Source organism: Haemorhous mexicanus, chromosome 3, assembly GCF_027477595.1.
Source record: "Haemorhous mexicanus isolate bHaeMex1 chromosome 3, bHaeMex1.pri, whole genome shotgun sequence".
Classification (NCBI taxonomy): domain Eukaryota; kingdom Metazoa; phylum Chordata; class Aves; order Passeriformes; family Fringillidae; genus Haemorhous; species Haemorhous mexicanus.
This window is the reverse complement of record NC_082343.1, coordinates 47,144,572-47,172,317: the sequence shown is the minus strand read 5'-3', so window position 1 is coordinate 47,172,317 and position 27,746 is coordinate 47,144,572. Positions and strand designations below refer to the sequence as shown.

At 35.2% G+C, this 27,746-nt stretch overlaps 2 protein-coding genes across 2 annotated transcripts in view; both read right to left on the bottom strand.

Moving 5' to 3' along the window:
• Positions 1-18,872, bottom strand: part of LOC132325705 (ryanodine receptor 2) — a 94,209-nt gene extending 75,337 nt beyond the window's left edge. Inside the window, exons 1-9 of the mRNA XM_059843288.1 lie at positions 18,826-18,872; positions 17,291-17,406; positions 15,692-15,756; positions 13,552-13,673; positions 10,477-10,526; positions 6,675-6,735; positions 4,760-4,998; positions 2,458-2,539; positions 364-494 (exon numbers count right to left, since the gene is read on the bottom strand). Coding sequence (XP_059699271.1) covers positions 364-494; positions 2,458-2,539; positions 4,760-4,998; positions 6,675-6,735; positions 10,477-10,526; positions 13,552-13,673; positions 15,692-15,756; positions 17,291-17,406; positions 18,826-18,872 — 913 coding nt within the window. The remainder of the gene's footprint in view (positions 1-363; positions 495-2,457; positions 2,540-4,759; positions 4,999-6,674; positions 6,736-10,476; positions 10,527-13,551; positions 13,674-15,691; positions 15,757-17,290; positions 17,407-18,825) is intronic.
• A 121-nt stretch (positions 18,873-18,993) lies between these two features.
• Positions 18,994-27,746, bottom strand: part of LOC132325704 (ryanodine receptor 2-like) — a 38,762-nt gene continuing 30,009 nt past the window's right edge. The window contains exons 24-30 of the mRNA XM_059843287.1: positions 27,579-27,657; positions 26,855-26,944; positions 25,631-25,768; positions 24,708-24,785; positions 23,329-23,404; positions 20,860-20,986; positions 18,994-19,147 (exon numbers count right to left, since the gene is read on the bottom strand). Coding sequence (XP_059699270.1) covers positions 18,994-19,147; positions 20,860-20,986; positions 23,329-23,404; positions 24,708-24,785; positions 25,631-25,768; positions 26,855-26,944; positions 27,579-27,657 — 742 coding nt within the window. The remainder of the gene's footprint in view (positions 19,148-20,859; positions 20,987-23,328; positions 23,405-24,707; positions 24,786-25,630; positions 25,769-26,854; positions 26,945-27,578; positions 27,658-27,746) is intronic.

The window sequence follows — 27,746 nt, the reverse complement described above, 5'->3', positions numbered from 1 at the left end:
AACTGAGGAACCCAAGCTACTGACAAGGATGCTTAATTTTGTGATCAAATATAGATTATCTGAGGTACTAAAAATGTGCAGTCTCTTCATTAATTCAATTCCAAAGTGGTATTTTGAGAACAATATCTCAAAATTAACATATCAGTAACATTAGGAACATATAATGATCAGTTTTACCAGATTCAGAAAAGAAATTGATTATAAAATTGATTTAGAAAGAAAGATTTAGAAAATAAATTCATCCATGAAATTACAAGAAAATTCTTGCATTATAAAATGTATGTAAAATCACAAGTCTTAAGGCAAGCAGCATTTATAGTGAAATCATGTTTGCATAATCATGATGTCAGTTTCTGGAAATACCTGCTCTATCTCTCGCATTCTTGGTATTGTAGATTGAGTAGATATTATGTTTGTTCAAATGTGTTTCCAAAAAAGCCACTGGAAAGGCGCCTGAGAAAGCAGCCAAGCACTCTCCTAGTGCTGATCGTTGCCTGTGAATTAACAAACACCATTAGTGACACATATCTTTGATCACAGAGCCACAGAATGGGTAAGGTTGGAAGGGACCACCAGTGGAGTCACCTGGTAAGTACTGACTGACCACACCTCGGGGTTGTGTTCTGAGATCAAGGCATTTCAAAGAGAAGCCATGACATTACTGGGATCATCAACACAAGAACATGTAATAGAAAATGAAGTCTAGCAACCCTCTGCTAATACGTGAATGATATGTAAAGACATAAAATGTCAAAGGTGGCCTACACAGCTTACAGAACATGAAAAACATGCAGGGGAAACCAAAGTAATTATAAAAATGCCTTCTGTTCTATTACTTTCCTCTCAACTTTACTGACTGTATAATCCCTACTATTAAGAAAAAGCTACTGGATAGAACAAGAGAACAAAATCAACTATCATTTTACCTAAGTGATCTTTCACTTTTCTGAGAAATAATGATGATCACTTTTATGCTTAGTCTAGTATGAAAGTCAAGTTCTTCAGTTAGTGGAAAATTGTTTCTAATTATCAAGTACTCTGAAATTTTATCACAAAGCCATTGCTTAAATATCTTCAACTATATGACATTTATTTGATAATCACAATTCTTTGTCTGTTAAAATTTTAAAAAGCCTATTTCAAGGAAGAAGTAAGTGATGCCCTCCCTGTCACTTCACTTGGGTTCTTCACACGACCGTTATATTAGTCTTTCTAATTTTCAGTTTAATTGATCATAGCAGAATTTAGAAAGGTGAGAACACCTCAAAACTGATCTTGTGATTTAACAAAGTTCATCCTCGGTCTATAGTTTATCTCGGTCTTGGACATTTTATTCTTTTTAGATCTAACTCATTAAACTTGATTTTGTTAAATCTAACTTCATTCCCATTATTACTCATACTGGTTTCTCCTTCTTCCTTTTTTTCCCCGTTTCCATTAAGTCTTCATAAGCAAAACATACATCTGTCACACACATCTGCAATGAGCATGTGCTTTTTGATTTTGGTGGCAGAGAATCATACACAAAAATTATCAGTTACTCTGATATATTGTGTCTCCAAAAAAAATCCCATATCCTTTATTTGCCAAACAGCAAAACAAAATAATTTCATGTTCTTAATGAAATCAAGGAGACCTGATTTTCCATAGATTTGGGGGGATTTTTTACTTAAGTTTTGGTCCCAACAATTTTTCATCAGACTGTTGCCTGTGATACTAGCACCAAGTAAGAAAGGGTATGTCATGGGGCTGCTTTGGACTTCTGCACAGGTTGATCTGCTCAAGAGTGTCACTTCCTAGACAGTGAACTTCCTAGAAAACTGCTGCCAATATCTAAAATTAATGCATTCTGTTCAGTCTGCCTTCAGAACAGTGTTAGTCACTGCAGTGCAACTCTTCAGTTTTAAAAACTGAATTTTTCTAGCTATCTCTATTTTATGACCAAACATGGCTTACACATGGCTTAACCTGGAGGAAGGTTAGAAGATACAAAGATGTATAAAGCAGCAATTGCAATGCCTCATTTACCTGCGTAACAGCTAGAAAAGAAATAGTGTTTTACAAGTGACAAAATTAAAGTTAGGGTAATGAGAAAAAAAATATACATCACAAATAAACATTATAGAAGGAAGAGTATAACAATTGCTGAACTGAATCACACAATTTTACAATACCTTAGTTAACCCTCAAATAAAGCGCTTTTCATTATAAAGTCAGATAATTTTATTTTTAATTTTTATTTCAATTAAGAAAAGTATTTTGAAAAACATATAATGCAGTATATCAAGCATATTATAGTAAATGCACCGGCATTCCATTTAACATCTGAGCACATCTGTATTTTCTCTCAAGATATCTTTCCAATAATAATCTTCTATATTAATTTCTGAACTGAAAATTAATGATGCTAAATATGAATGCAAATATTAAAAACAGAAGGACTATTTTCCTTCTTACCTCTCTACATAGATACTCTTGCTGGTTCCCAGAGCATATAAACTGGCCAATATTCTGTAACAAGAGACCTGAACATCTTCCACTAAAGAGAAGAAGAAAACTATATTTACAAAGAGATTTTTCTTTGCAAGCCATTCCCAAAGAATTAAAATAAATTACTTCAGACAATAACGGAATTAAAAATATTAAGCTAACAAAAGGATTCCAAAGAAATTAACCACTAGAGACAAAGTCTTTGGATGTCTAAGTGTCATACTTTTTACTCAAAATTTCCATTTACTTTAATATCATGCTAAGAGCTAAAATAGTAAACCTATTCCACTAGTACATTAATTTTTTTTAATTAATGGCCTACCATCTCTTCATACATGACACCTTTACAAAGAGAATACCACTGTGCAAAATAAAGGCAATCCTGTTAATCAGATATTTATAAATTTTAATAACAGTTTATAATATTTTTTTCATTTAAAAAAACGAAAAAAATGATACCAGCTAATACCAGGTACTTAATTTACACTTTAAACTTACAAAGGATTAAAACCAATAAATAATTATTTATTCCATATGAATAGCTCACCAAAAGATGTTTTTAAATTATCTAGTAATTCAGACATAAAACTGTGAGGGTAACCTTAAAATCTATTTGACAAAATGCTTTTGTAATGCACTCTGCAGTAACAGTGTAACAACAGTGTAAGTACCATCAAGGACAACACTCCCATTCTTGCCACAGATATCTCTCCTACAGTGCTAATTTCATCCCTCAACATGCAATGAATGAAATATTGTGAGTAAAACAGGGTAAGACAGCATGGGCTGGGAGAGCCTACAAAGATATTGCATCAAAGCTACACGGCCCAGCCATTTACTGTACTGTGATTTGAGTTCAGATCATCTCAGAGTTCAGTCTTTGTACATCGTAACAGTAACCTCACCCAGACTGACCCATCTTTGTAGGTGATCCACCCACAGAGTATGCTCCAACCACTACTCTCAGGTACACAAGCACCAGGTCAAGATGCCTGTACAAATAAGATAAATCTTACTCTTAACAAAATGTAAAGAGGAGTTGTCTGTAAGAAAAATTAGTCTTTCCACTATGCTCTGGACAAAATAAATAGTCCCAATTTTAAATAACTATTCTTTCCCAGTTTGTGAATTCTAAATTCGGTGTTTTTCACCAGTCTGATGTATGTAGAATAGCTGATTAAGAACACCAACTTAAGTAATAAAGAATTCAAAGTTAAATATTAAGTTCCAATACATGGGATACCAGAGACCAAAAATTATACAAGGCATGAACATGCTGATGCCGGAAAAAGTGGTTTATGATGAACGAATTACTTTTTCTGGATAGCACCAAAGTCTGTGGAATTTCACAGAAATTTAGAAATAGTTTAACAAAAAAAGTGGATGTTTACATCTCATGATTTTCAAATCCATGAATACAACTCCAAATTTTTGAAGAGTTCTTTTAAGGCTACTTTAAATAATACTTTTTACAGAGTCTAAAAAGAGAAAGATTGTAACTCAATATTCTTTTCCTCCAAGTCCTACTCATGGATTTTTATAACTGAGTCACAGAGGTTAGCCGTGCCAGGCAGGATTTCCCCCTTTAGTGCCATATGGACAGTAATATTTCTGTGAGTTCCTAAAATATATAAAATTCAAGTTTTGTGCACAGGCTGCAAAGTCAGCAAAATTTTGGCAGCAAAATTTTGGGTTTGGGAAAATAAAGGACCACTGAATCCACTACAATCAGAACTTTACAGAAATCCAATATCCAGACTTTCATATACACTCCCTTCTCTGGTGTCTGAATTCTTCAGGAGCTCCTTCCACTTCTCCCTTTTCCCTTAAATTTTCAGAATTTAAGGAGCCACCTAGATTCCCCTCTAACTGAAACTGACGTGCATGGATGATGGTGCAACACCACTCTTGTAGTATAACCTTATTTATAGACAGGGTAAAGTCTAAGTAGCTTACACAAAGTGAATTCTCACACATTAAGAAAGTCACAGTAAATTTATAATAAAGTTATAAACAAAATTGATCCTTCTGAATTTGTAATCACGGATACATCTGCTTCAATATTTATTGAGAGTCCACTAAAACCTGCAGACTGTTTTTGGTCAATTGCTGCAAATGTTTGATTAAATCAATAAAAATTTTGTCAAAATGACATAGGATTTGTCCTTCTTTAATAGAATTGAGAGTCTAGTAATGCTTACTGCATGACACTACAGATATTTTAATGGCATGGACCTTCTACATACATATATGATAATATGATACATACGTATCAAATCTTCCCCAAACTGGTGCTGTCCAATATGCTCAAATAATGAAGATAGTACTGGCAGGAGAGCAACTGTGGTATAATTAATGATTTGTGTAACTCCTTTTGGCTGGTTCCTGCTGTGTGTAAACTGGCCTTGCTTAAGATTTTCCATTGTTTTCTCCAGATCCTCAGCAGCATTGTCCAAAAATGCTCTCAATGCCATCCTAACAGATTCCAGACCAGTTTTCATCACAGTCCTGTTTATATCATGCAAAAAGAATGAAAAGGAATATCATGTTATACAAGCATGGAAGAAAGCTTAGTCTTGGATTATATGAAATAGATAACAGAGATCTGAAGAAAAATATTTCATCTTTTAACATTGTAAAATCTCCTCAGAGCAGAATAAATGACTGAAAACAAGTTCCATAAGTATCCTGCTGAACACAAGGATACTTTATCTGTTTTCCTGCCAAGTAAGTGGTCCTTCAAAATTTATAAAGTGATTCATTTGCCTTCAGAGAGGAAAAAACCCAAAAACTACTTAACAAAAATAAGAATTAGTGAGTCTGTGATTTCTGACTCTAGAAAGAGAAGAATCGTCTCAAGACAGAAGTCAGAAAATCTTCCTAATTAAAGCAGTCCCATTTCTATCTCCAGAACAATGGCACGAGAAAGGAATGAATAAAAACAATCACGTATGTTAAAATCAAATCAATCAATCAATGTATTTATTATGTAACTATAGCACCATAATCAACAATGTAAATCCAGGAAAATTCTTACCTTTTATGATTTAACTAGCTCAATTAAAAAGATCCTTTGTTTAAAGAAAGTATCCGTTTAGGCATGTGTGAAATAAATTGAGGTGATGCTCTTTTGTAAATTCAGTATCAGTCCAGTTCTTTTAGTCTGATTGTTTATTTTAAAGAGTGGATATATATAGTTTCAAGAGCAATATCTTTAAACTTCCATGTTACCTCCATTAATTCCTTAATCTCCATCTGGAGCTATTGTCACATCTCTACCCAGAGCTGAATTAGTGACCTTCACTTGTGCTTGTATTCTGTCTGTGCACAGACCACGGACAATTTAAGACAAAAAAACCAAGACATTGCAAACTAAAGGCATACCATGCAAGAGCTGAGCCACATTAATGGCCATGATCATGACTCTACCCCCTAGCAAATGGAATATTAAACTTGTCCATAAAAGCAACTGCAAAGATATTGAGAAAGAGAACTATATGCACATAATACAGACAATTGTTTTGAGATTTAATGTAAAGTGAAATAGTTTACCTTAAAATTTCCATGGAGGCAGTTTAAGCTATCATATTTTGTTTAAAAATGCAAAAAAACACTAAAAATCAACTCTCAGCAGAAATGGCTGACTTTACAGCAAATGAAAAGCAACACATTATTCTCCAATATATCAATGTTGTCTCATCCACAAACTTCACAATAATAGCTCAAGCAGCTCAATTCAACATAAAAGTAGCACTGAATTCAGTCACAGGGTTTGGGTTTTTTTCAAATTAGAACCTGAATTAATTTGCAGAGAAGACACTCTATGAGACAGATTGACTGTGCATTTAACTCCTGAATTTTTTTGATTAAACAGTATAAGGAAAATAATAAAATATTTCTAACTTTATTTTGGTTTTGAGAAAGTCACATGATTAAAACCACATAAACTAACAGTCAGAAGTTTCTGGACACCACTGATCCATAATGAAATTTAAAGTGTAACCTACAAATATTGTCCTGTCAAATCCTAGTAATTGACCTGTTTTTGCAATGGGGATTCTTTTCAGCTCTGTAACTTCTCAAGGGCTGAAATTCTGCCACCTTACACAGGCAGCCCAAATATAACTGCACACTACTTTCTTCAGTGATTTTCCTTGTACTTTAGAAAATACAATCAGTGTTACCTTGCATCCAAGGTCTGTCCCAGTATGTGAAGACAGTTGACTATTGATGTTGCATCGTTTCCTAGAGAGAGAGGAAAATTATCCACCAGTTAAGCTGAGCATAGCATATACCTTATTGACACACTGCTAACTGTACCCCTGGACTTAAGGAAAGAATAAATGACATAGCAGAAGAGCAACTGAACTTCTGCATAATTTCATGTTAAAGAACATGCAGTTTTTTGTCTTAGCCTTGTTTACCCATATGCAGTAACCAGAGGCAGGAAAGCATCTCTCATGAAAAAGCTGAGGCAGTCAAGATGGAAGCACTTAAATGTGGGGTTAATTAGAGCTGCAGTGTATCTTCTGGTTTCCATTTGATTTCTATAAGTTTTGCTTTAATTAATTCAAGTTTATCTGATTATTTGTCTTCTCCCTCTCAGTAACATAAAAGCTGTTAACTTTCCAAAGTTGCTATTGCAGGATGAGAACACTTATAAAAAATGTCATTATAAAGTTCATTCCCTGGTATTCCCCATAGTCTGCAGTTACTTACAGCTTAATTGGACCCACATAAATAACGTTCTCTGACATAAAACATATATTCTGTAATTATTTGTCCCATTTAGGTATGTAAAAAGAGGACTTACATACAAGATGCCTTCTATACATATGTACATCCCAAAACACTGCCATGTACAAGCCTCTTTCCTCTAAGATCACTTTTTAAATCCAGAACAGATGCATGCTATACATATTTGAACCACAGCCTGTTTTAAAATTAACTTTTTAAAATGAAATTATGCAAAAATAAAACTGCTTTTTCTTTTCTTTAAATATTCTTGATTAAAAAAGCAGAAACAAATCAAATGTTTTAGAAAGACTTCTGAAAATACTTCTATCTGCATACAGTGCTACAGCGTATTGTATTTTCTCACTGGTGGTTATTTCTTAAAAATACAAGCAAACATTCAAGTAAAATTAGTCATTGCTTCAGTGAACATAAGATTTTAAAAGATAAAGTGCAAGGAAGGTGTGGGAGGTTCATTGCAGCACTGAAATAGTTGTTCTATGCTACCAAAATTAGGAAATACTGTTGTGGTGTTCATCCACCACAGATTAGAAAAACCTGGACCACAACTTCCACAGCTGCGTCAGCCAGGCAGCCTCACCTTTTATTCACTGGCATGTGTGCTCATGCAATGGTACAGCAAGCAGATAAGAAAGCTGAGGCGACCTAAAAATCCTACCAAAATCACCCCCCCAAAAGACTAAGATTTTTTGTCAGATCAAGCTTTTTTCCTTATTATTTTGATGCTCTGGTGATAGGAATGCCCGTGCTGATGAAGAGAGCGCAGGACTGTGCTAATGACAGCAGGTATGGAGGGAAGTACTCAGAGTACACCAGGCTGTGCCTTAGACCTTCACAGGATCATGGAATGGCTTGGATTGGAAGGGACCTTAAAGATAACCGAGGTCAAAGCTCCTGCTGTGGGCAGGGACACCTTCTACTAGACGAGGCTTGCTCAAAGCCCCATCCAACCCAGCCTGAGCACTTCCAGGGATGGGGCAGACACAAATTCTCAGCAACTTGCTCCAGAATAGAATGGCTTACTAGAAATTTAAACATTCAAGCTACTAAAATTTGGCTTTTAAATTTGAGAAAATACAAACTAATATGCTCAATTCACCAAAATTATTCACTGAAATCTTTCCATTTCTACCCAGTAATACTAATGAAAATAAATCAATACAGTCTTCCTCATGTACAGCCACAGCTCTCAAACAGTAAATTACTGCAGTCAAAATCTACTTTCACATTGTAAACAAATAATGATTCCATGCTGAATGATAATACCATAGTCTCAAGGACACTCTCAGATACCAAATTTGACTATTTAAGCTCACTCTGTAAGACATGCATGCCTAATTTCCCATTTTAACTAATTTCCCATTTTAACAAACTCCTATGTACTTCTTAAGCTACATGACTTTCACGAATGATTTTCAGAAATGCAGCTCTACATTCAGAAGTACCATTTATATTCACAGCAATATAAAGTATCTATACAGCAAAACTATATAGAATTTTGATATTTGTTATAGCAAACTCCACACTATCCACAAAAGTTATTATTGAGCAATGCTTGCTCACAAGATGCCTTCAAAATGCACAAATAACTTTCTAGGCCTCAGGTGTGCTCAGTTATGAGCACTTTCTCTTCTTCTGCACAGTCTTTGTCCTTGCTGGAATAAGTGCAACTCTCTTAATCAGATTTCCTCACATCATGCAATTCACTTGCAGGGGAAGGCAAACTACAAGGTGACTTTGACTTGAGTTATTAAGTCCACAGTAAACAACCCAATCATGCTCCATAGTCTCACGATGACCTTGCCACAATTCATGCCAAAACTACTGCTGGCATTTAGATTTTGTAATCTGTTAGTTATAGTAGTCTAGGAAAAGAGTTAAAAAAAAAACTGTAGCTATCACAAATAATCAGCTGATCCTATCTGACTTATCTCCTAGCTCTTGAACCCAGCCAAACAACAAGAAATAGGCAAGCTGAGAAGTGGAATAGAAAAGATGTCTTCTTTAGTACTGAAGAAAGTTATATTGACTTAGGTTTTTAATTTCAACCATGTCTCATTTTATTAAAAAAAAATAATTCTGAAAACCAAATGCACAAATAACAAAAAACATTTCCAAAATTTTAATAGTACACCTGAGCTAGCTCAGTCTTTGAAGAAACAACCTAGGGTATAAATCAGAGCTTGTGTATAGGTTTGTGACATATTTCACCCTCCAGAAAAAGCTGCAACAATGCCACACAGCTGCAGAAATAACTCCATTCCTCCTATGATCTTTTGGCTTTATAGGCAAATCCACTCAGCTCCTCCCAAAATATTTAAAAGCAATTACGCCAAAAAACCTCCTGATATTTCTTCTTAGTTTAATGGTTTTCATAATGGTCTGTAAAATTTTTAAAAACCGCACTGCCACAGCAAGTGAGTTCTTTCCATTCAAATTGAATGAAATATGCAGGAATTGAGTTAGGTGCATGTTATCATAATCAAATTCTAATTCACTAGGTAATTACCCAATTAGCTATGTTCATGGATGCTGAAGTTTGCACTGCATCCATCATAGCAGCCATGTATGCATAGGATGTACTATTCCAGCTCTCCTAGCACCACGGCATAAGAGAAAATTGCAAAAAAAATTACCGTGCCACACAGTATTGCATATAATGTATACACTTGATACAGACTTCAGATTGACTTCAATTCAGTGATTTTCACATGGCATAAGACAAACACCAAGCTCCTGCCAAGGTCACATAATACCAGAAAGAGGGTACACATGCGTATGTGGAGTCAAGCACATCTGAGAATATTCAAGAATTCCACAGAACGTAACTAAGCACTTCAGCCCACTTCAAATTTTCCTTAATGACTTTCCAATATAAATGTGCAGTTCTGATTGTCAAATGTTTTCCCCAAATTATTCAGAATAACATTACAAATCAGTAATTTTAATTTACTTATCAAAATTCTTTGATATTATAATGAAACCCAAATATTAGTTAAGACACACTGAAAACTAAAAAGCTCCAATCACCCTCCCCCCAAACTGAAAAGTACGAAAGCTTTTTATTCCACCTAAAAAAGTCTTTGATCTACCAGTCTAAACAATTGGTGGTCTGTGTAGACCATGCATTTCAGCCATGCAGCATGCAACAAAGCAGCACTTAACACAATGCAAAAATAGCAAAGAAAACCAAGTGATGGCCATGCTAGTATTTGTCAAGGGTCTCCTTACCAAACAGTGAAATCCTATGCCTGACAAGAACTCCAAGTTTGCAGAACAGGCTGAAGACAAAAGAAAAACAAAAGAGAAGAGAAGGGAAAAGGAAAAAAATAAGGGAGGGAGGGGGGGAAAGAAAGAAAAAATAACAGCTGATATATGAGCAGGAAAAGCAACATGATGTCACGCAGAAAGAATCAATTGTCTGAGCAGAATGTGGGACAGAATACTAAAGAAAGAATTTTCAAGTGCATATCCTTAACAAACATGGTTAAATAAGCACATATTATAATTAAAAAAAACAAACAAAAAAATTAAAAGCAAAGCTAATTAATATAAAAGCGTTCTATACAATAACCCACAAGGAAATAACCATCAAAGCTTTAAAAAGTAAAATGTGGTCATTGTGCTACACAGGATACCACTAACAATTTGAAAACACAAGGCAACGGAATCAAATTAAGTGAGGTGTGTGATGGCAAATGTTTAGCTAGTTCAATTAGGATCTTGTAAACTTGAACACAGGAAGAATTTTTTCTTAAAATAAGTTTTTTTTTTTAAATATCACCTCTTACATGGTTTTAAACAATATGATCAATGATTTTGTTTCACATGTTTGAACTACTTCCTGTGCTGATAGACAGCACTCCGTTGAGAAAAAAGAAGAGTGAAATTTTCTGTTAATTCATAGAAGGAGGAACAAACTACCCTACCCAAATTGACCTGTGCTCCAGATTAAGTTGGAATTCTATCAATCTTCAAGATCTGGTTTGGTATGAGAATTTTCACCATAAACGTCCATTTTTGTGGTATTATTTTATGCTGCAAACCCTTTCATCTGCTATAAATGACATGAACAATATCATGTCATTTTAATAAGCTACTTAATTAATAGGCACACTGGCTATTTATTAGCCTCTGATTTAAAAGCAAAAGATATAATAAGCATGTCTGCATAGCCTATGGATGAGATCTGAACATGTTGTTCCATTGACAGACAAGAGCATGGTGTCAAATGGAAACATTTATGTCCAGAATCACAACAGCCAGGTTAATGGGGGATTGAATCCAGCTAATTAGCCAATGCACAGTGATCCACTCTAGCAACAGCAACTGCTCTGTCTTAGAAATGAGCCTGCTTGGTGCATGTTCAGGGATTTCAGTTCACTTTTTATTCCATGATGCAGACATAGACTATATATTCTTTTATGAGGATCTTTGATCACCAATTCCAACAGGAAAAGATGTAGAGAAGCATGTTAGCATCTATAGATTTTTTGTCCATTCTGGAAAAGACATAAGTAGCTCACCACTCTATCTTATGTTCTGGCAGACAAATGTTACTCAACTGACTGTGCCATTCAGCAGATGCTATGCTTTCACAAAGTGAGACTGAAACTATTATCTACAGTGTCTTTTGTTGGAGGTCAAATAAATAAATATATAAATAACTCCAAATTTCCAATAGCTAGATTGATATTCAGAATCAATTTCATACAACTAAAGTAATTAGAGAACTTGTAACTTGGTCTACTGGATGAGAAACTCGAAAAACCCAACTATGAAGAGTTTGGTTACAAATGCAACAGCATATGATGCCACCACATTTCAGGAAGAAGCCTGACCTATATTTGTCAGCAAAATAGATTTAGATTGACTGTATTTTCTGAATATGGAATGGTTGTTGTATATGCTAAGACTTTCACTGCATTATCAATATCCAAAATTATACTCTTCCACAGCTTAATGAATGCAAGTTTATCTTCGCTGGAGAAGGAAAGCAGCCAGGAACTGCCCTTTGCTTAACACAAATTCTGTGTAGGAGGTGCACTCAATGGAATTAGCTAATACTCATCCAAGATTTCCCTGCATCTATTTTCTTCTCCTTGGCTGACACATATGGATGGCACATAACCCAATCAAGTATGGCAGCAGCTCTGATCTTTTTGCAGGACTATAAGTTCTGGAATCTCACACAGCTATAGAGCACATGAGCATAAATCCTGAATCTCTACACAGCAGGTATGCTGATACAGCTGACATTTTCCAGAAGTAGGGAGTTTATTGGCATGACTTAACATCTGTAAAAATATCTTTATCCAGGACTTTACAGACAGAAAATTAGCAGCTCATAAGACTGGAAAATTATTTATATGCATGCAATTTGATACATTTTTTAAATCCCTTGAAGAACAGCATTCAGATAAGCTGCCAGTTCAGATTAGTCCATGAGATGATGCAAAGTCAATACAGCCATTACTTACTTGAGCTTAATATTGTGATAAAAACTTCACTCAGCATTCACACAATCTTGCAAGCCCTGCATGTCTGAATGACCACCAATTGGCTGTCAGCCTCAAAAGGCAGAAATTCAATATTTCATGGTTCATGCCCAAGAACAGCCAAGAAGGCAACCATCATACATGACCACATGACAGGTACTCAAGAGATCCTGTGTGAAGCTTGTAATCCACCTTACTAAATGGGAAATGTGGGTTTCAATTCAATCAGAAGTGCACTTAAATTAAAACATCTTAGAGATGGTCTGCAAAATAGAGTAACTTCAGAGAAAGAATCAAGTATTTCTGTGATAGCACTACTCATTACTATTTATAAAACTATAGAGCAGAAAGAATGCAACTCCCTTATTTTTATGATGGACATTATTAATGATACTTATTGAAACTAGGCTGCAAATAAATTTGGCTTCTAAATCTAACACAAAATTTTGCAAGAATAATGATTTCAGTATATACCTATTTCTAACATTTAGAAATACCAGAAAACTGATACATAATTGTATAGCTTGTGCCACAGACTGTGCAAATGTTTTGCTGTTGAATATAAGGATAAATTGAAGTTCCCTGCATGTTAAAATCATCACCTTTTAAACAGCAAATAATAACTCTGTACTCCTCTCCATTTTATACAATGAACTTTCCTAATGGGAAAAGAAAGTGAAAAATGCTTCATTTGTGTGTACATAAAAATATCTCTGTGCCTCCCACTTCTCACTTGCCCACAATCAACTGCTGCTCTTTAAAGACCAACACACATATGCAAAGACATGAATATTATTTTAAGCTTTACCTTGTCACCATTTCTTTCTCTTTATTAGAGGCATGGCCACCACTGCTGAGAGGCCTACTTGCTGAAGATAAGAAATACAGGCGATGATTTTTAAAATACTGATCAATCAAAGGGAGCACAACCTGAAATTATATCAGAAAGAGTGGTTATCTCAGGACCTTCTTTACTATGTTCTGTATTATACTCTGTAGGTCACAACTAAAGACAGGAGATTTCAAACAGGTTTTCTGTCTTAAAACTTCTATCTGTTTGGATTTTTTCATTAATAGCTATTTCTCTGAATTTATTTAATATTCAAGGCACTCAATATGTCATCAAGAAAGGCAGCAGAAAAAAAAAATTACATTATCACTGGGACTTATCTGTGGGTTTTTTTTAGGAGGAGTAGAAAGCAGAAAGTATAATTTAAATTTATCTCACAATTTAAGATTTTTCCTATACCACATAACCAAATACAACTACTGCTTTTTGGTCCTTTTAATGTAGGTTTAAAAAAATTCCCCTACAATTGTCAGCATGCTAACAGCACTTAGTTCTAGATTTTTCAAAACAGCATCACTTACTAAGGGCTTGTGCCACAGAATTTTTTCTGTTTACTTTCTGGGGTGATTATTACTCAGTGCCCACAACAGGCGTCAGCCAGCAGCTGATCCTAAATACATGGCTGAAAAGAAAATAGGAAATTGTTTCCTTTTTGGAGCATGTTTCACAAGAGAGTGGAATGCTAACTTCTGAGTCAATCCGCTCGACAAATAATACCACATGGAAGTATTCTAAGGCATTGAAATAACAACTTACTGCAAAGGACACCAGGGTTAGAAAATGCTGCAAACAGTCACCTTTTCTTACTTAGTAATGAATTCAAAAGGTATTTTGAATATGCAAAGATCATACAAGATTTTATGTGTGAAAGGCAACAGCAGATTTTCTTGGTTTATAATGTGTAAAAACATAACAGAAAAAGGAGAATTGTGCTGAGAGGAGTTTCATGGCTGTCAGGAGGAAGGGCAAGTGCAAAGTCCTGCACCTGGGGAGGAACAAGTCCAGTTACCAGGACACACTGAGGGCAAATCAGCTGAAAAGCAGTTTTTCAAAGGACCAGGAGATCCTCAGTGGACAGCAAACAGACCATGAGCCAAAAATGCAATTTTATTGCAAAGGCAGCCAACAGCAGCGTGGATTGAGCTAGACAGAGTGCTTGTCAGCAGGTCCAGTGAGGGGGTTCTTCCTCTCAACTCTAGTGAGAGCACATCTGAAGTCCTTTATCTGGTTCTGGGCTCCCAAGTACAAGAGAAACACTGACATACTGGAGAAAGTCCAGTGAAGGGTCACAAAATCTATTAAGGAACTAGAGGATCTTTCAAATGACAAGAGATTGAGGGAGCTGCAACCCTAACCTGGAGAAGAGAAGGCTCAGGGATGATCTCATCCAGGTGTGTAAACATCTGAAGGGGGGGGGTAAAGAAGATGGACCCAAGCCCTTTTCAATTGTGACAGGACCACAGTCAATGGGCACAAACTGAAACATGGCAGGCTCACTCAGACCATCAGGAAACACGTTTTTACTGTAAGGGGGACTGAGCACTGGCACAGGTTGAGCAGAGAGACTGTGGAGTCTCTACGCTTGGACATATTCAAAAGATGTTTGGGCATGACTCTCTGAAACTGCTAAGCAAAGGGTCCTTCCAACCTCAGCCACTGTGTGACTCCATGATGGAGACAACAACATGGTTTTAAAACAAGAGAAATAACTACCATGACAGTGACAGATACACAGCTGTGTTAATTCCAATAACTATTGCTCACATTAACCCACCTGAAGGGTGTAAAAGAGAAAAATCTTCAAAATTAGACTAAGCCAGAAAACAGAAAATGTAGGGAGCTTCTGAATAACATCATATGAGCAGGTGCATATCATGGAGCAGGAAATAATGAGAATAAAAAATATAGTCTTGTAATCTTCCCACACCTATACTTCATCCCACATTGTTTTCAAGCTATTTTTATAGCTGTTTTTAATTAATAAAATAATGAATTTAACACAGAAAAACACCACTATAACAATAACTGTCACTAAAAAATATGTTCTCACTTTTGTCAATCACTATGTTGACAAAGAATAAGCAAAAATATACTGTACTTTGGCAAAAAACTTGATTTCTTGCTCATATGGGAATTGCTCTCCTTTGCCTCTGCTGCCACCATCTGCAGAGAGAAGAAAAATAAGTTCCTTGTCATATATCCCAATTACAGTCTACTCTGCATTTTTCTTAGGAAGTGTACACTATAAACAAATAATACTGGTCATCTTTAGATGTAGATTTAAGGTACCTCAAATAGTATAGGCACTAGTTAAAGTGGCATTTTATGAATACCTCATTAGAGGAAAAGTAACAGGAAATAAAACGTATAAAGAATAACTGCTCAAATCTTCATAAAAGTGTAGGCATCTCACAGCCCAAAGAGAGATGAATGTTTTTGTAAGATAAAAATCTGGTGTTATGTTCATCTTTTCTTGTTACAGGTGACAATTTGGAAACCTGAACTCAGATGCTAATAAAACACCTTTCTCCAGCTGTTCCCAGGAGAAATGGAATCAATGAATTCTCATTCCTTATTTATGAACTTGGTACTAAAGAACAAATTTCATGGTTAGATCTATCCAACTAAAATTTATATTGCTTCACTCTTTCCTTACCATAAAAACCATAATCTCTTTCAAAATAAAATCTCTTACAGGTCCCAAACTATTTCTCTTCTATTTAATGTCTTCTCTTTCTATTTAATTCCTTCTTTCCATTAATCTATTGAGAGACACAAACAGTACTTGTTCCACCAATGTTTCTAGTGTTACAGTATTTAATCATTATCATTCTTGCAGTTATCCCAAATTTATGTAATTAAGAATGATGAAGCCATGGTAATCAAGCATTAGCAGCAGAAGTAGCCTGGTGAGTTATCAAGACCAGACTTGTGCTACTGTAAGTAACCATGGCATATAATAACTCCTAAATTTCCCAAATTTCTACATTAAAACTAGATTGGTTTTTAGGTGAGCATTGATTTATTCAATGGCCCTGACATTTCTGTTACTGTCATTTACAGCATATATCACTATAGGCACAGCATATGTTATATGTCATTGCAACTCTCATAGTCACAACAGAAGTAGCTTCTGGCCAGGTTTTTTGGCTTTTACTGCTCATGTAAGAAGTCAGCTTGGGTGACCAAACTTTTGTATTTTTTTTTCTTCACCAAAAGCAGAAAAAGTTAAATCCTTCATAACGCTCTTCACGAAACATGAGCTGGGTATTTGTGAAAGAACATTTCCATTGTGGGAGTTTGTTGAAGATGTTTCTCTACTCCCTTTTTGAGACAAAATTTCAGAATGGTGCAAATGACTGACTTCATTTGCTCTCTAAAATAGTAACTATTATTGTGCACATATGAGAGATCATAATTTTGTGCATAAATGCAAGGGGGCAGGTAGTTTTCTTTTTCAAAGAATGAAAGCCATAAATTTTTGCTGAAAATTTTTAATCTGATGAATGAATATGGGAAATTGGAATGAATGGCAGTTTTGTAACTACAAAATTCATAATTTTCTTCAAGTACAGGAAATTAAAGGGAAAACTAGTCCAGAAATGTACCAATCTTTAAAAAAATTTTCTGGTGGTTTTTATAACATCTGAAATATCAGCTAATAATTGTTTTAGAAAATGTGCAAGGGGTACTATACCAAACTCCAAAATGTACTGATGGGCTTCATCCACATATCTTATAAGCTGCTGAAGGAAACTATAGGCAAAGCGTTTCTCAATGGAAGGTGTGTCTAGTTCCAGGTCCTTAAGTCCTCTGTAAAAGGAAGCAAGTAAATTTTTACACATACAGAAGGTCTCCAAGCAGTCTAACCTCTCCATTAGTCTGACACCATTTTTTCTGGTACTGATTATTTGCTTATTAACATAATTTTTTTTGTGTGTTTAATGTAAACAGTACTCTCACACTTACTTAGATTTTGAGCAATTTTTTAAGAAACAAGTAGATTTCTCAACCAGAAGGCTAGAAAAAAAATTACACTTGCATATCAAAATAATCCAGTATTATTATAATTCCTTTCCAGTACTCGTACTATCTTACATTTCCCCACAGGGACTGATTCTTGGGTGAGGAAGTTTGGAAGCTGAAAAAATACTTTGATTTAAACAATCAAACTAGAAGTAAATCTAAATATCCATCACTATGACTTTTCCTGAAAAGTCTGCTTGCAATGGAAAACTTTGAATAGCTATGCACCATTTCTGAAATATGAGAGGAAAACCAAAACTAAGTGACGGAATCCCTCTTCCAGCATGTTCCATCCATTTTAGTTACTAGTCTGATATAAAAAACACATCATTTTTTCCACAAGAATGAAACTCCAATGCATGAATCCATGTCGTGGGATGACATCCCTAGCAACAAGCTGGCATTGGCACAAGCCTTGTTTATGCAGGATCAGGACTTAATTGATGGCACATGAAACGGCTATTCTTAAACAGCGAGGGAATCAGTCACACCTCATCTCCCCCTGACTCATGCACCAAGTTAAATTGGTACTCAGCTAGGTTGCAAGTTTAAAAAGTATATCTACTGCATATATACAGAATAGAATTGCCTGTGTATTGCACATTTATGCTTTAAATTAAAGCATACGCCTAGAGACACAAATCTGGTAGACAAAAGATAAAGGAAACAACGCTGGAGAACAAAAGTCTCAAGTTTGCTAACTAAGGGACCATTAAGAAACTTCAGACACAACTTTGGAGAGGGCCACCTGAACTTTGGAACTCTTAAGAGAAAGGGACATGCAAATTTGGATTATTTGAGGCAGCTCAGTACACAAAGCAACAATAAATTGTATAGGGGGGAAGAATAAAAAGCAAAGCGCAGAAGGAATGAAAACAGATTTCAAAATAGCTGGTCACATGTAAACTGTCAAATCAATTGACTGACTGAGCCCTGTACCTTATCACTAGAGTTTGTCCTACATTCTTATTAAATGCCTTAGTACCTGTATCTCTGTGTAATGCCACTCACTATTCCATCTGCTGTCAGGAGTAGATGGCAGCTACTGTCAAGACCAGAATGAGCTGGATACTGGGCCAGCAACTGGAGTCAGGCTTGGGGTGTAGGTGGCCCCAGGTCTATGACAAATGGGGTGAAAGAAGGTCTCAAGAATCAGTAGTGGGAGATGCCACAGCTTTAGGGAACAGCTCTATGGGCCCTACAGACCTTGAGACCAGAGTGGCAGCTTCAGCAGGGGACTGGCATAAGTGCATTTGGTCATAGCCATGGGAGCCAGACAGTCAAGGGCATAGAGCAATGTCTGCAACTCCAGCAACTGCAAGTCCCAGTTGCCTGCCACTGGGGTTGGACTGCTGTGGTCTAAAAAAATTCCAGCTAATGTGAAGGAGCAGTGACGGTCAGTAAGATGAGTGAGGGCTCCTGCACCAGCAGCTGAAGTGGGCCTGAGTGCCACATGCGTGCTATGGGGCCAATGTTTCTATCTTCCCCAAAGCCATTTTGCACGGGGGTGCAGAGACCTGAACGGTCACTGTCAAATAAAGACTGTAAAGAAATGTGAGCAAGGCATATATGGAAAGTACAGTGGTGAGCAGACCAAATTAAAACATGAATCAGGCCCTTGTTTGTTTAGAGAAGGTCGTTGTCAAAGGTGCAGCAAGTACACTGAATTTAACATTGTGGAAAAGGTTATTAATTTAACATTGTGGAAAAGGCATTTAACCAGCACAGGAGGGTGCAGATGTCACAAGAACTAGTTACAGGACTATGGGTGTGTCCAAGTTAATGGCTCTTTTACCATCCCTCTTAGCCTTCCACTCCCAAAAAACCCCTAAAAGCCACTCTTCTCTTGCGTTTAACAGGAATAAAAAGGGTTGCTACTCCTGAATGCAGCTGATCATTTGGACAGAGAACAAGGAAAGAAACCTTTGCTGTTTGAATGAATGTATTGCTGTGTAGATTTAGATTAATCTTTATTAGTGTTTGCTACACATGCTAAACTATAGTGAGCTTTTTTTTGGGCTTGTTTTTCATTCTGTAGATTGCATATTTACATTTGGGATTGCATGAGTTAAAACTATGAGTGGCAAAGCCACTGCAGAAGGAACTGCCTTTCAAAATCTGTAAAAAAAAAAATTAATCTGTAGAGATCTTTTGCCATCTTTATAACATGCTGTCTTTGATCAAATAACATTAGTCAACAGAATGCACACTTTGAAGTTAGGGAAATATATAAATAATATTATTTGTTTCATTAGAAAATCCCTCTTTGTACATCCTACTGCACTGAGAGGAAGTAAACTCAATTATTCCAGCTAACCTGTAAGATTTTACCAAAATAATCATACTAACTGTGGGACTCTAGAAACAAACTGGAATTCATATTTGATAGAAAAGAATGGAAGTAGGCAGATTTTAGGTAGATCTGCAATGCTAATTCACAGTGATTACTTAAATTGATCTCAGTGACTGTTTCATTCACTTACTAATGTTCAAGTCATGCAAGGCTCAGATATGCTTTTGGACTTTTCTAGAGATTCTGATTTCCTCAGTCATGCTGATAAGGCGGAAAAGACTCCAAATTAATTAAAATTTTATTCATGCTACATTTAGAAGGTATATACACCATATTGAAATGAATTATGCATCTTATTCAGCAGACTATTCACTATTATTACATTTACACTGTGGATTGTTTAAAAAAATTATTTTAAAACATCACTTTTCACATTTAAAATATTTTAATAATACTGTAAATTAACTCAATTGAAATAAATTAAGTCATATGTTTTAGAAATAAAACTGTTTTATCTTGCCAATTGTCTAGAAATTCCTTTAGAGAGAGACATGTGCTTGAAGATGTGTAGAACCTGTAACTAAGACTTAATAATTCCATCACTTGTAGAAAACTAGTAAGTTTACTAACAGTTTGATCAGAAAGAAAAAGCTGCAATATTGAGAGGGAAGGCAGAAGACATGCAAACACTCTGGAGAACTTTGTTCATGCCTTCCAAAACCCCTGCTACTAACTCTGTAATCCTTACAATGTTTTATATGAAGGAGCTCATCCTTATTCCCAGGTACTGAAACATTAAAAAATTATCATAGAGTCCCGGTCTGATAGAAGAAACCACAAAAAACAAGCAATAGCAGAAACCAAAAAACCCCGCCACAACAAAACAAAAAAGACCACTGAGGACCATCAGAAACCTTCTGTGACATTAATACTGAATTGAGAATTACCTGGAGACAACATATCCATTAATCTGTAGAAATTTCAGAATATCCTGTGCTTTTTCTCTGTCCTTGGCTTTTTCTTTGGCTGTGAGTGTATCATAAGGGACAAGAAGGGGATGGTTGCCTCCTCCTACTATGGAGCATCAAGAGAATTAAAAATTAAAGAGTTTGCTGTTGACAGTCACAGAATGTAAAAGTACCATCACAATAATACACAGCATGTTACAGTAAATTCTAGTCTGAAATAGCAATATACTTGTCTGTTTCTTTACACAAACTTTAAAAATATCCAGATAGAAACTGTGATATGGTTACATCATTCTAACATATTTGCTTAAGTACAAGCTAAATATACTGAACCTACTGCAAAAAACCCTTAAAGAAGAAGAAAATGCTTAATGGTTACAAACATCTATTATAACAACAACTTCATTTAATGACACTGAAAATATTTCAATAAATAATACATCATTTCCTCAGAAAACCTATAAATAAACAAATATATAAACATATATGAAGTCCTGCTTTTAAACATTCTAATGACAGGGTTCATCAAGTATTGCAAGATACACAAATATCTAAAAATATATTAAAGTGATACAGTTCTACTTTATAGTAATAAATTTAAGACAGAAAATTAGGATACATCATTCAAACATGGTTCACACTACTGTCCAGCAAAATCAAAGGAATGCTGCAAAACCACAGGTAAAAAGAATAAACTTCATTGTATTGCTTACTAAAATCTGATGTGTTGGTATCTATCACATGTAGATATTTAATTTTGAAGGAAAATAAAGTTGCTATTGTTAACATAAATATCTGCATAAAAAGCAACATTCTCAGGAGTTCAACTTCTAAGATCACTATCGCATAACACAACACAATAAATTCCTACGGCAATTTCTCTGAAACCCCAGGAAACTGTAGGGATATTAAGATTTATCTCTGAAAAATCAAAATAAAGAAAGTATCTAAAAATAATAATCATTTTTAAAAGGAACAAATGCCCTAGAGAAAATATTGGAGACATACCACTGGATGATTTTTTTTAATGCACATATTCTGAAGTTTTCAATTAGTTATGCCTGAATCTGCTTAAGTACATGCAAATTGGAAACATAGTAGGCAAGTCTGATGGTGGATTGGGCTTTTTTGTTTAGTCTGGATTTGTCTTAGGAAGTATAGTCTTTAACATTGGGATGATTGGATTTTATTCTCTTATCACCAACATGATGTAATTGTACCACAGGACAGCTGAAGACAGCAACATGCACATAAGCCTACATTATTCTTCTCTTCTTTACACATGGGAAAAAAAAAAAGACTAGCATATAAATATACTGAAGGAAAACCCTCAGAATTTTTGAAGGCCAAGTTTTGCTCAGCTGACAAATTCATCTACTTTTCACATACAAAACCTCTCTATCAGAAGCCTTCAATCACTACAGCTTCCTCCAGCCTTCCCATATTGCACAAGACAACAAAAACTATTGTACATACTATACAGTATTCTCATAGGCAAAATTCTGTTTTCAAAGCTGTGAAATGCAGTTGAACTATTGAAATATCTCATCTTACTGTAATCTATGACTTCCCAAACTTGGCCCATCCTGATGCTACTTATCCTGAGGAAGGTTTTACAGAAAACAATAATATAAAAATTATATAAAGGGGAAATATAATTAAAGGCATGGAAATATAAAGTGATTATCAAAGGCACTTCCAGATAGAACTTTGCTTTTTTACAAAAAAACCTTAACTGAAAAACCTTTTCTAGAATTTTACAAATTTATACCAATTTTGGGGCATACAATATACAACTAGACACCTTCAGATAAGGTAAAACCCTAGCTTCAATAATTTGCAACTGAGAACTTGTTTTCTCCATGTGCTAATATAGTATTACCTGAAAAAAAACCAGCTTTACTACAAATAAAGAAATGCTTTTCACACAGAGGAAAAACAGTAAATTACACAAGAGATGAAAAAAAATTCATTTAGGTGAGCAGAGATCATGAAGCACATGCAATTTTTATATGGAATCAAGTATCTGCTCTAGATTTTTCCACTTGTCAATTCAACACACGATATGTGCAGTACTTAGTAAACACCCTTCAGATCTACCTGCAATAAAAGAAGCAATACAAATGAAATCATAGCCCATTGGGTAATAGTCCGAAAGATTAATGCTAGAAAGAAAATGGATTAATGTGCTTAAATTTATTTACAACCTTTGAGTTTCCTTCCCTTGGTATATCTGAATTGGTAGACTACTTAAACAAGAAGTGCTACAATGGGTACTATAAAAACTTTCAGGCACTAAAAATCACAGTCAAGAATAGATACTTCACTGTTTCTTCTTTGTCAATTTATATCTGCTGTTCCTTTTTCTTTTTAATTTTTTCTGAAATTCATGACCTAAGGAAGTCACAAAAAACTTAAAATATTGTAAATGCATATAGTTAACATTACCTTTTGCTTCAAGCTCCAGTTTCTTTTTCTTTGCCCATATGTTATGGTAGTTTTCAGCCATCATCTCAGCCATAGCCTTAGGAAAATGAAGAGCTTAGTGATGTGGGTTGCAATGAATAACTCTAAAGAAGGACAAGTTTCTGGCTGATATTAAATAACAAGTTTTGTTCTCTGGGAAGTGTAATACAATTACACTGTAACAGTTCACTGGAAACAAGTTTTTACTGAAAAAAATATTGTATAGAATTTGGGTAGAATCAGCAGAAGAGTCAGGAACCTGGTGCTGAAGAGAGAACTCTTATTGCAGAAAACAAGGAACCACAAAGAGAAGAATAGTCTGGAAATAGTACTGGGGTGTCAGATGAGGGACTTCATTCTGAAAACAAGGCCAAAAAGAACCTTCTGAAGGGGCTGTCAAGGGAAAGAGAGAACAGCGAGCCAGAGGACTGAATCAACATTGTTATTGCTGGCTGTAGCAAATTAATTATAAACTCAAGGATATAGTTTCTTTGTGGATGCTGTGCTCATTTGTGTGATCACACTGTTAAAACTACCAACCACTTTAGAGCATAAATTAGTCTATGTATTCTTCCTATAAGACAAACTTCTTCAGACTGGTGCACTAGAAGCTGGACAATGAACTAAACAAAAAAGACAAGCTCTCCAGTGTCTATCTAGTAGGAACTGTTTCAACATGAAACAACACTTTAAACTCACCTCTGCTGTCCTCCTGTTGCCATCACTAGACTGGTACAAACACTCATGCTATCTCATTTAAATCTATTTAGTATATGCCTAGATTACATTGAAATTGTACTCACAGGAAATTAGCAGACTGTAAAAGCTAGCACCATACTCCAGCAAGCACCATGAAAAAAAAATCTATCTAATTACAGGAACAGACCATCAACTAAAACATACATTGGTCCAAATAACAGCAGCCTACTGACACATCTGTCAAAATCCTGTCCCCAATTCCTTCATTCACTATTCTCACAGTACTTAAAGGTTTCTGATTCTCATTTCTTCAGTTTAGAGAAAAAAGCATTGACAAAATGCTTTGAAAAGATGGTGGAGAATGAAACAGAAAAATTTGATGTTGCCAGCTCTTCTGAACAGGATTCTCTTCAAAATGGCAAATGTTCACAAAAAAAATCAATCCAGAACTAAAGAAAATTTCAAAGGTTTTCAACATGAACCATGATTTTAAGCAACAGAGGATCAGAGAGCAACATGAAAAAGACCAAAAAGCCCCCACCAAACCCAAAGCATACCAAAATAGGTAATATTTAGTATCAAATTGTTTAAAATAAACTAGCAAATCAGACAAAATTAAATTGTAGAACAAACCATAAGCATTTTAGGTGTTTCTGACTTACATGTAAGTCTCTGGAGAGGGTGACATTGCTCATGTCAATTGCTCGAGGAGTGTAACCATGGGCTGTATCTACAGAGATCTGAATGACAAATGTGTAAAACAGTGGAGTTATGCAAGCATTTAATATGAAGAAGTCAATGTTAACAAGACACTGAAAGTAATAAAGAAATTTAAAGAAAAAGTCACTTGTAAATCTCTAGAGAGCAAAAGAATCTTTTGTGGTCCAGCTGAAAATATATCGGGGTGGTAAACTTCAGTGAGAATTAGGCAAAGGGCAACAGAGTTTGTTCCCAAAGATAGATGGCCATCAGACAAAAATCCCTTTCATTTAAATACAAATTTCACTTGAACTTGAATTTAGAGGTTGAACTTACTGGAGACAAGGATAAAGTTATGATTAATATCTAGAGATTTTTATTTTTTTCTCAGCAATTTCACACAATCTAGTTAAAAGTGAACTCAGGAAAAAAAAAATCAAACTTTTAATTTAGCTTTTCAACCCTATTGCTACATTTAAGACTAGAACCTATGAACAGTTATCTTTTACCTTCTGTCCCTCCTACCCACCCAGAATATATCACCATTTTTTTTATTCTTTGTTTTTACTGGCTTAATTTATCAGAGGTTTGCTCATTACACTGACACAAATGGTCAAAGGAGGATAGAAAGTGACAGAGGTTCCCTGGGTGACAAGCCACTGGCACAAGAAGTGTGGGCTAGAAAAGAGGCATTGACAGGCTCTCCTCTACGGATTAAGGAGTAACAGATACCTCTTCCTTTAAAAAGAACGGTGTCCAGGATTTTCTTCCTATGCGTGCATATGCGTATATGAGCATAGAGAGCCCTAAAAGTTCAAAGGCTTCCTTTCAAAAGGCATCTATTGTTACTAGAGAATAACACAGAGTTTTCAGGAAAGTGGCTCACTTGACTGGTCTGAGATATGCGACGCGTCCGATTATACAGCGCCATGGAATCTCCTTCCCGTGTTCTTTCAATTCGCCATCCCCATGCCAGCATGGTTTTGAGTGATTCTTTGATTGGCCATCGATAAATTTCTTTCTCCTAGAAGAATGTACATGCAATAATTAACTTGTTTATTATGTAGCTGTACAGAGCAAAAAGTAACTAATGGACTTTTTCCTGGTTATACTGAGATGCAAAGAAATGTGCTGAATTCAACCATTATGGCTCAGGGTTATTGAAATAATGCAAATAAATCATATAGATATTGAAAAGCTTATCATTCCAGAGGCAGGGAGAAGAATTCTGGCCCTGCAGGAAGCTGATGATCTCAGGGAAAACTGTGTTAATAGCATGAAATCAAGGGTGGAGCAGAAATTATCAGGAGTAATGCAGTGTTTTATCTGCTACGTGAACCAAAAACCATAATCACAGAATCATAAACAAGTCTGTGTGGGAAAAGAACTCTGGACATCTTCTGCCTCTACCTTCTGTTGAGTTCAGATAAGGCACCTAACTGGGATACCAAGATTAGGTTATCTAGGTCTTGCTGCATCATGCCTTCAACATGCAGCTGATTTCACCACCTCTTTGGGTGGTTATTTCAACATTTAAGCTGTCAAGATAAGAATAATTTTTAGAAAGCATTTCTGCTAAAGAAGCTGACAGCCATCGCTTCTTGTCCCGTCACTGTGCACCCTGCGAAGAGAATACATCCATCCATCTTCTCTGTAACTAATGCTTAGGAACCAGGAAACAAAGACCACATCTCCAGCAGCTTTCTCCTCTTAAAGCTGAAAAAACCCAGTTCCTTCAGCATTGCTTCATTTATATCAAGTTCTCCAGATGTCATGGTTTTTTGCTGGAGAGCAGACAGCGCCTAAACCTAAACCACTAAGCAAGAAGGTGTTCCTGTATGACCTTACTGCAAAAAAAGAATGGCAATATCACATTTTGGTTTCACTGTCAGTAATGCAATGTAGGTTCAGCTTTGTGAGAAAAAGTTTGAGTGGCCTATTTATAATACAATGAAACCCTTCCATATAGTTTAAGGATTTTGAGAAAGGCAACAACCAAACATTAACTGATATAGTGTAAGTATTTTTTCTCTTAAAACAATGAAAAGACAAGGCAATATTTTCAGTGGTATTTCAGCAACCCTCAATCAAGCATGAACAAATCCCTTACCTTCTCAGACAGTAACTTATATTGTTTCATTAATGGTTGCACTTTTGCAGATTCAGAAAATGTTTCACCATAGGTCCATCCATTGGCAAACTGAATAAGAAGGATAAAATGGGGAATCACGGAAAATTATGAAAAATCCTTTCCATTGGTAGAAATTAACTGAACAATGCTTCTGCAGAGCTGTTCTCTTAAAGTTTCCTTTCTACTATTTTCTCAACCAACATTTATATTATTTACAAATTAAAATATTAATCATGCAGCATGCCATCTTTTTGTAAAATAATGATTACCAAAGCAACCACATCGGTACATTTTTCTTTCAATTATTTTTTTCATTAGAATACTGTACTACAGTTTGGGAACTGTTTTTTTTTAACACTGGCCAAACAAAATGCACAAAGGAATAAAAAGGATAAAGAGCTTATTTGGTTTAAAAAATTAAAAGAAAGAAAATTCAGGTCCATAAAACTGTTAAACAATTACCAATATATTTACTCAAAAGTCACCAAAAATTATGAAATGATTAAACACTATTTTGAAATACTCATACGCATTTAGGAAACTCTCCCACAAACATATTTTGAGAAAATAGTATATCTATATCGTACCTGCATACCAACTTGTAACATCAGGAAAAATGATAACATTCAGAATAAAATATTTTATAGATGAAATTGATTCAAATAAAAATATGATTTTGCTTTAAGAGGAATGTAAATTTTACCTTTTCCATTGACCATTTGTCATGAGCATGTTCTGCATATTTGTTAATAAAATATTCTAGCTTTTCAGGGATTGTAATGCTGAAAGTGAAAAGAAAATCAACATCATATCACACAGGCTAAAATTGAATGTTTTTGTTTTAAAGAAAACTTCAAAATAATAAATAATG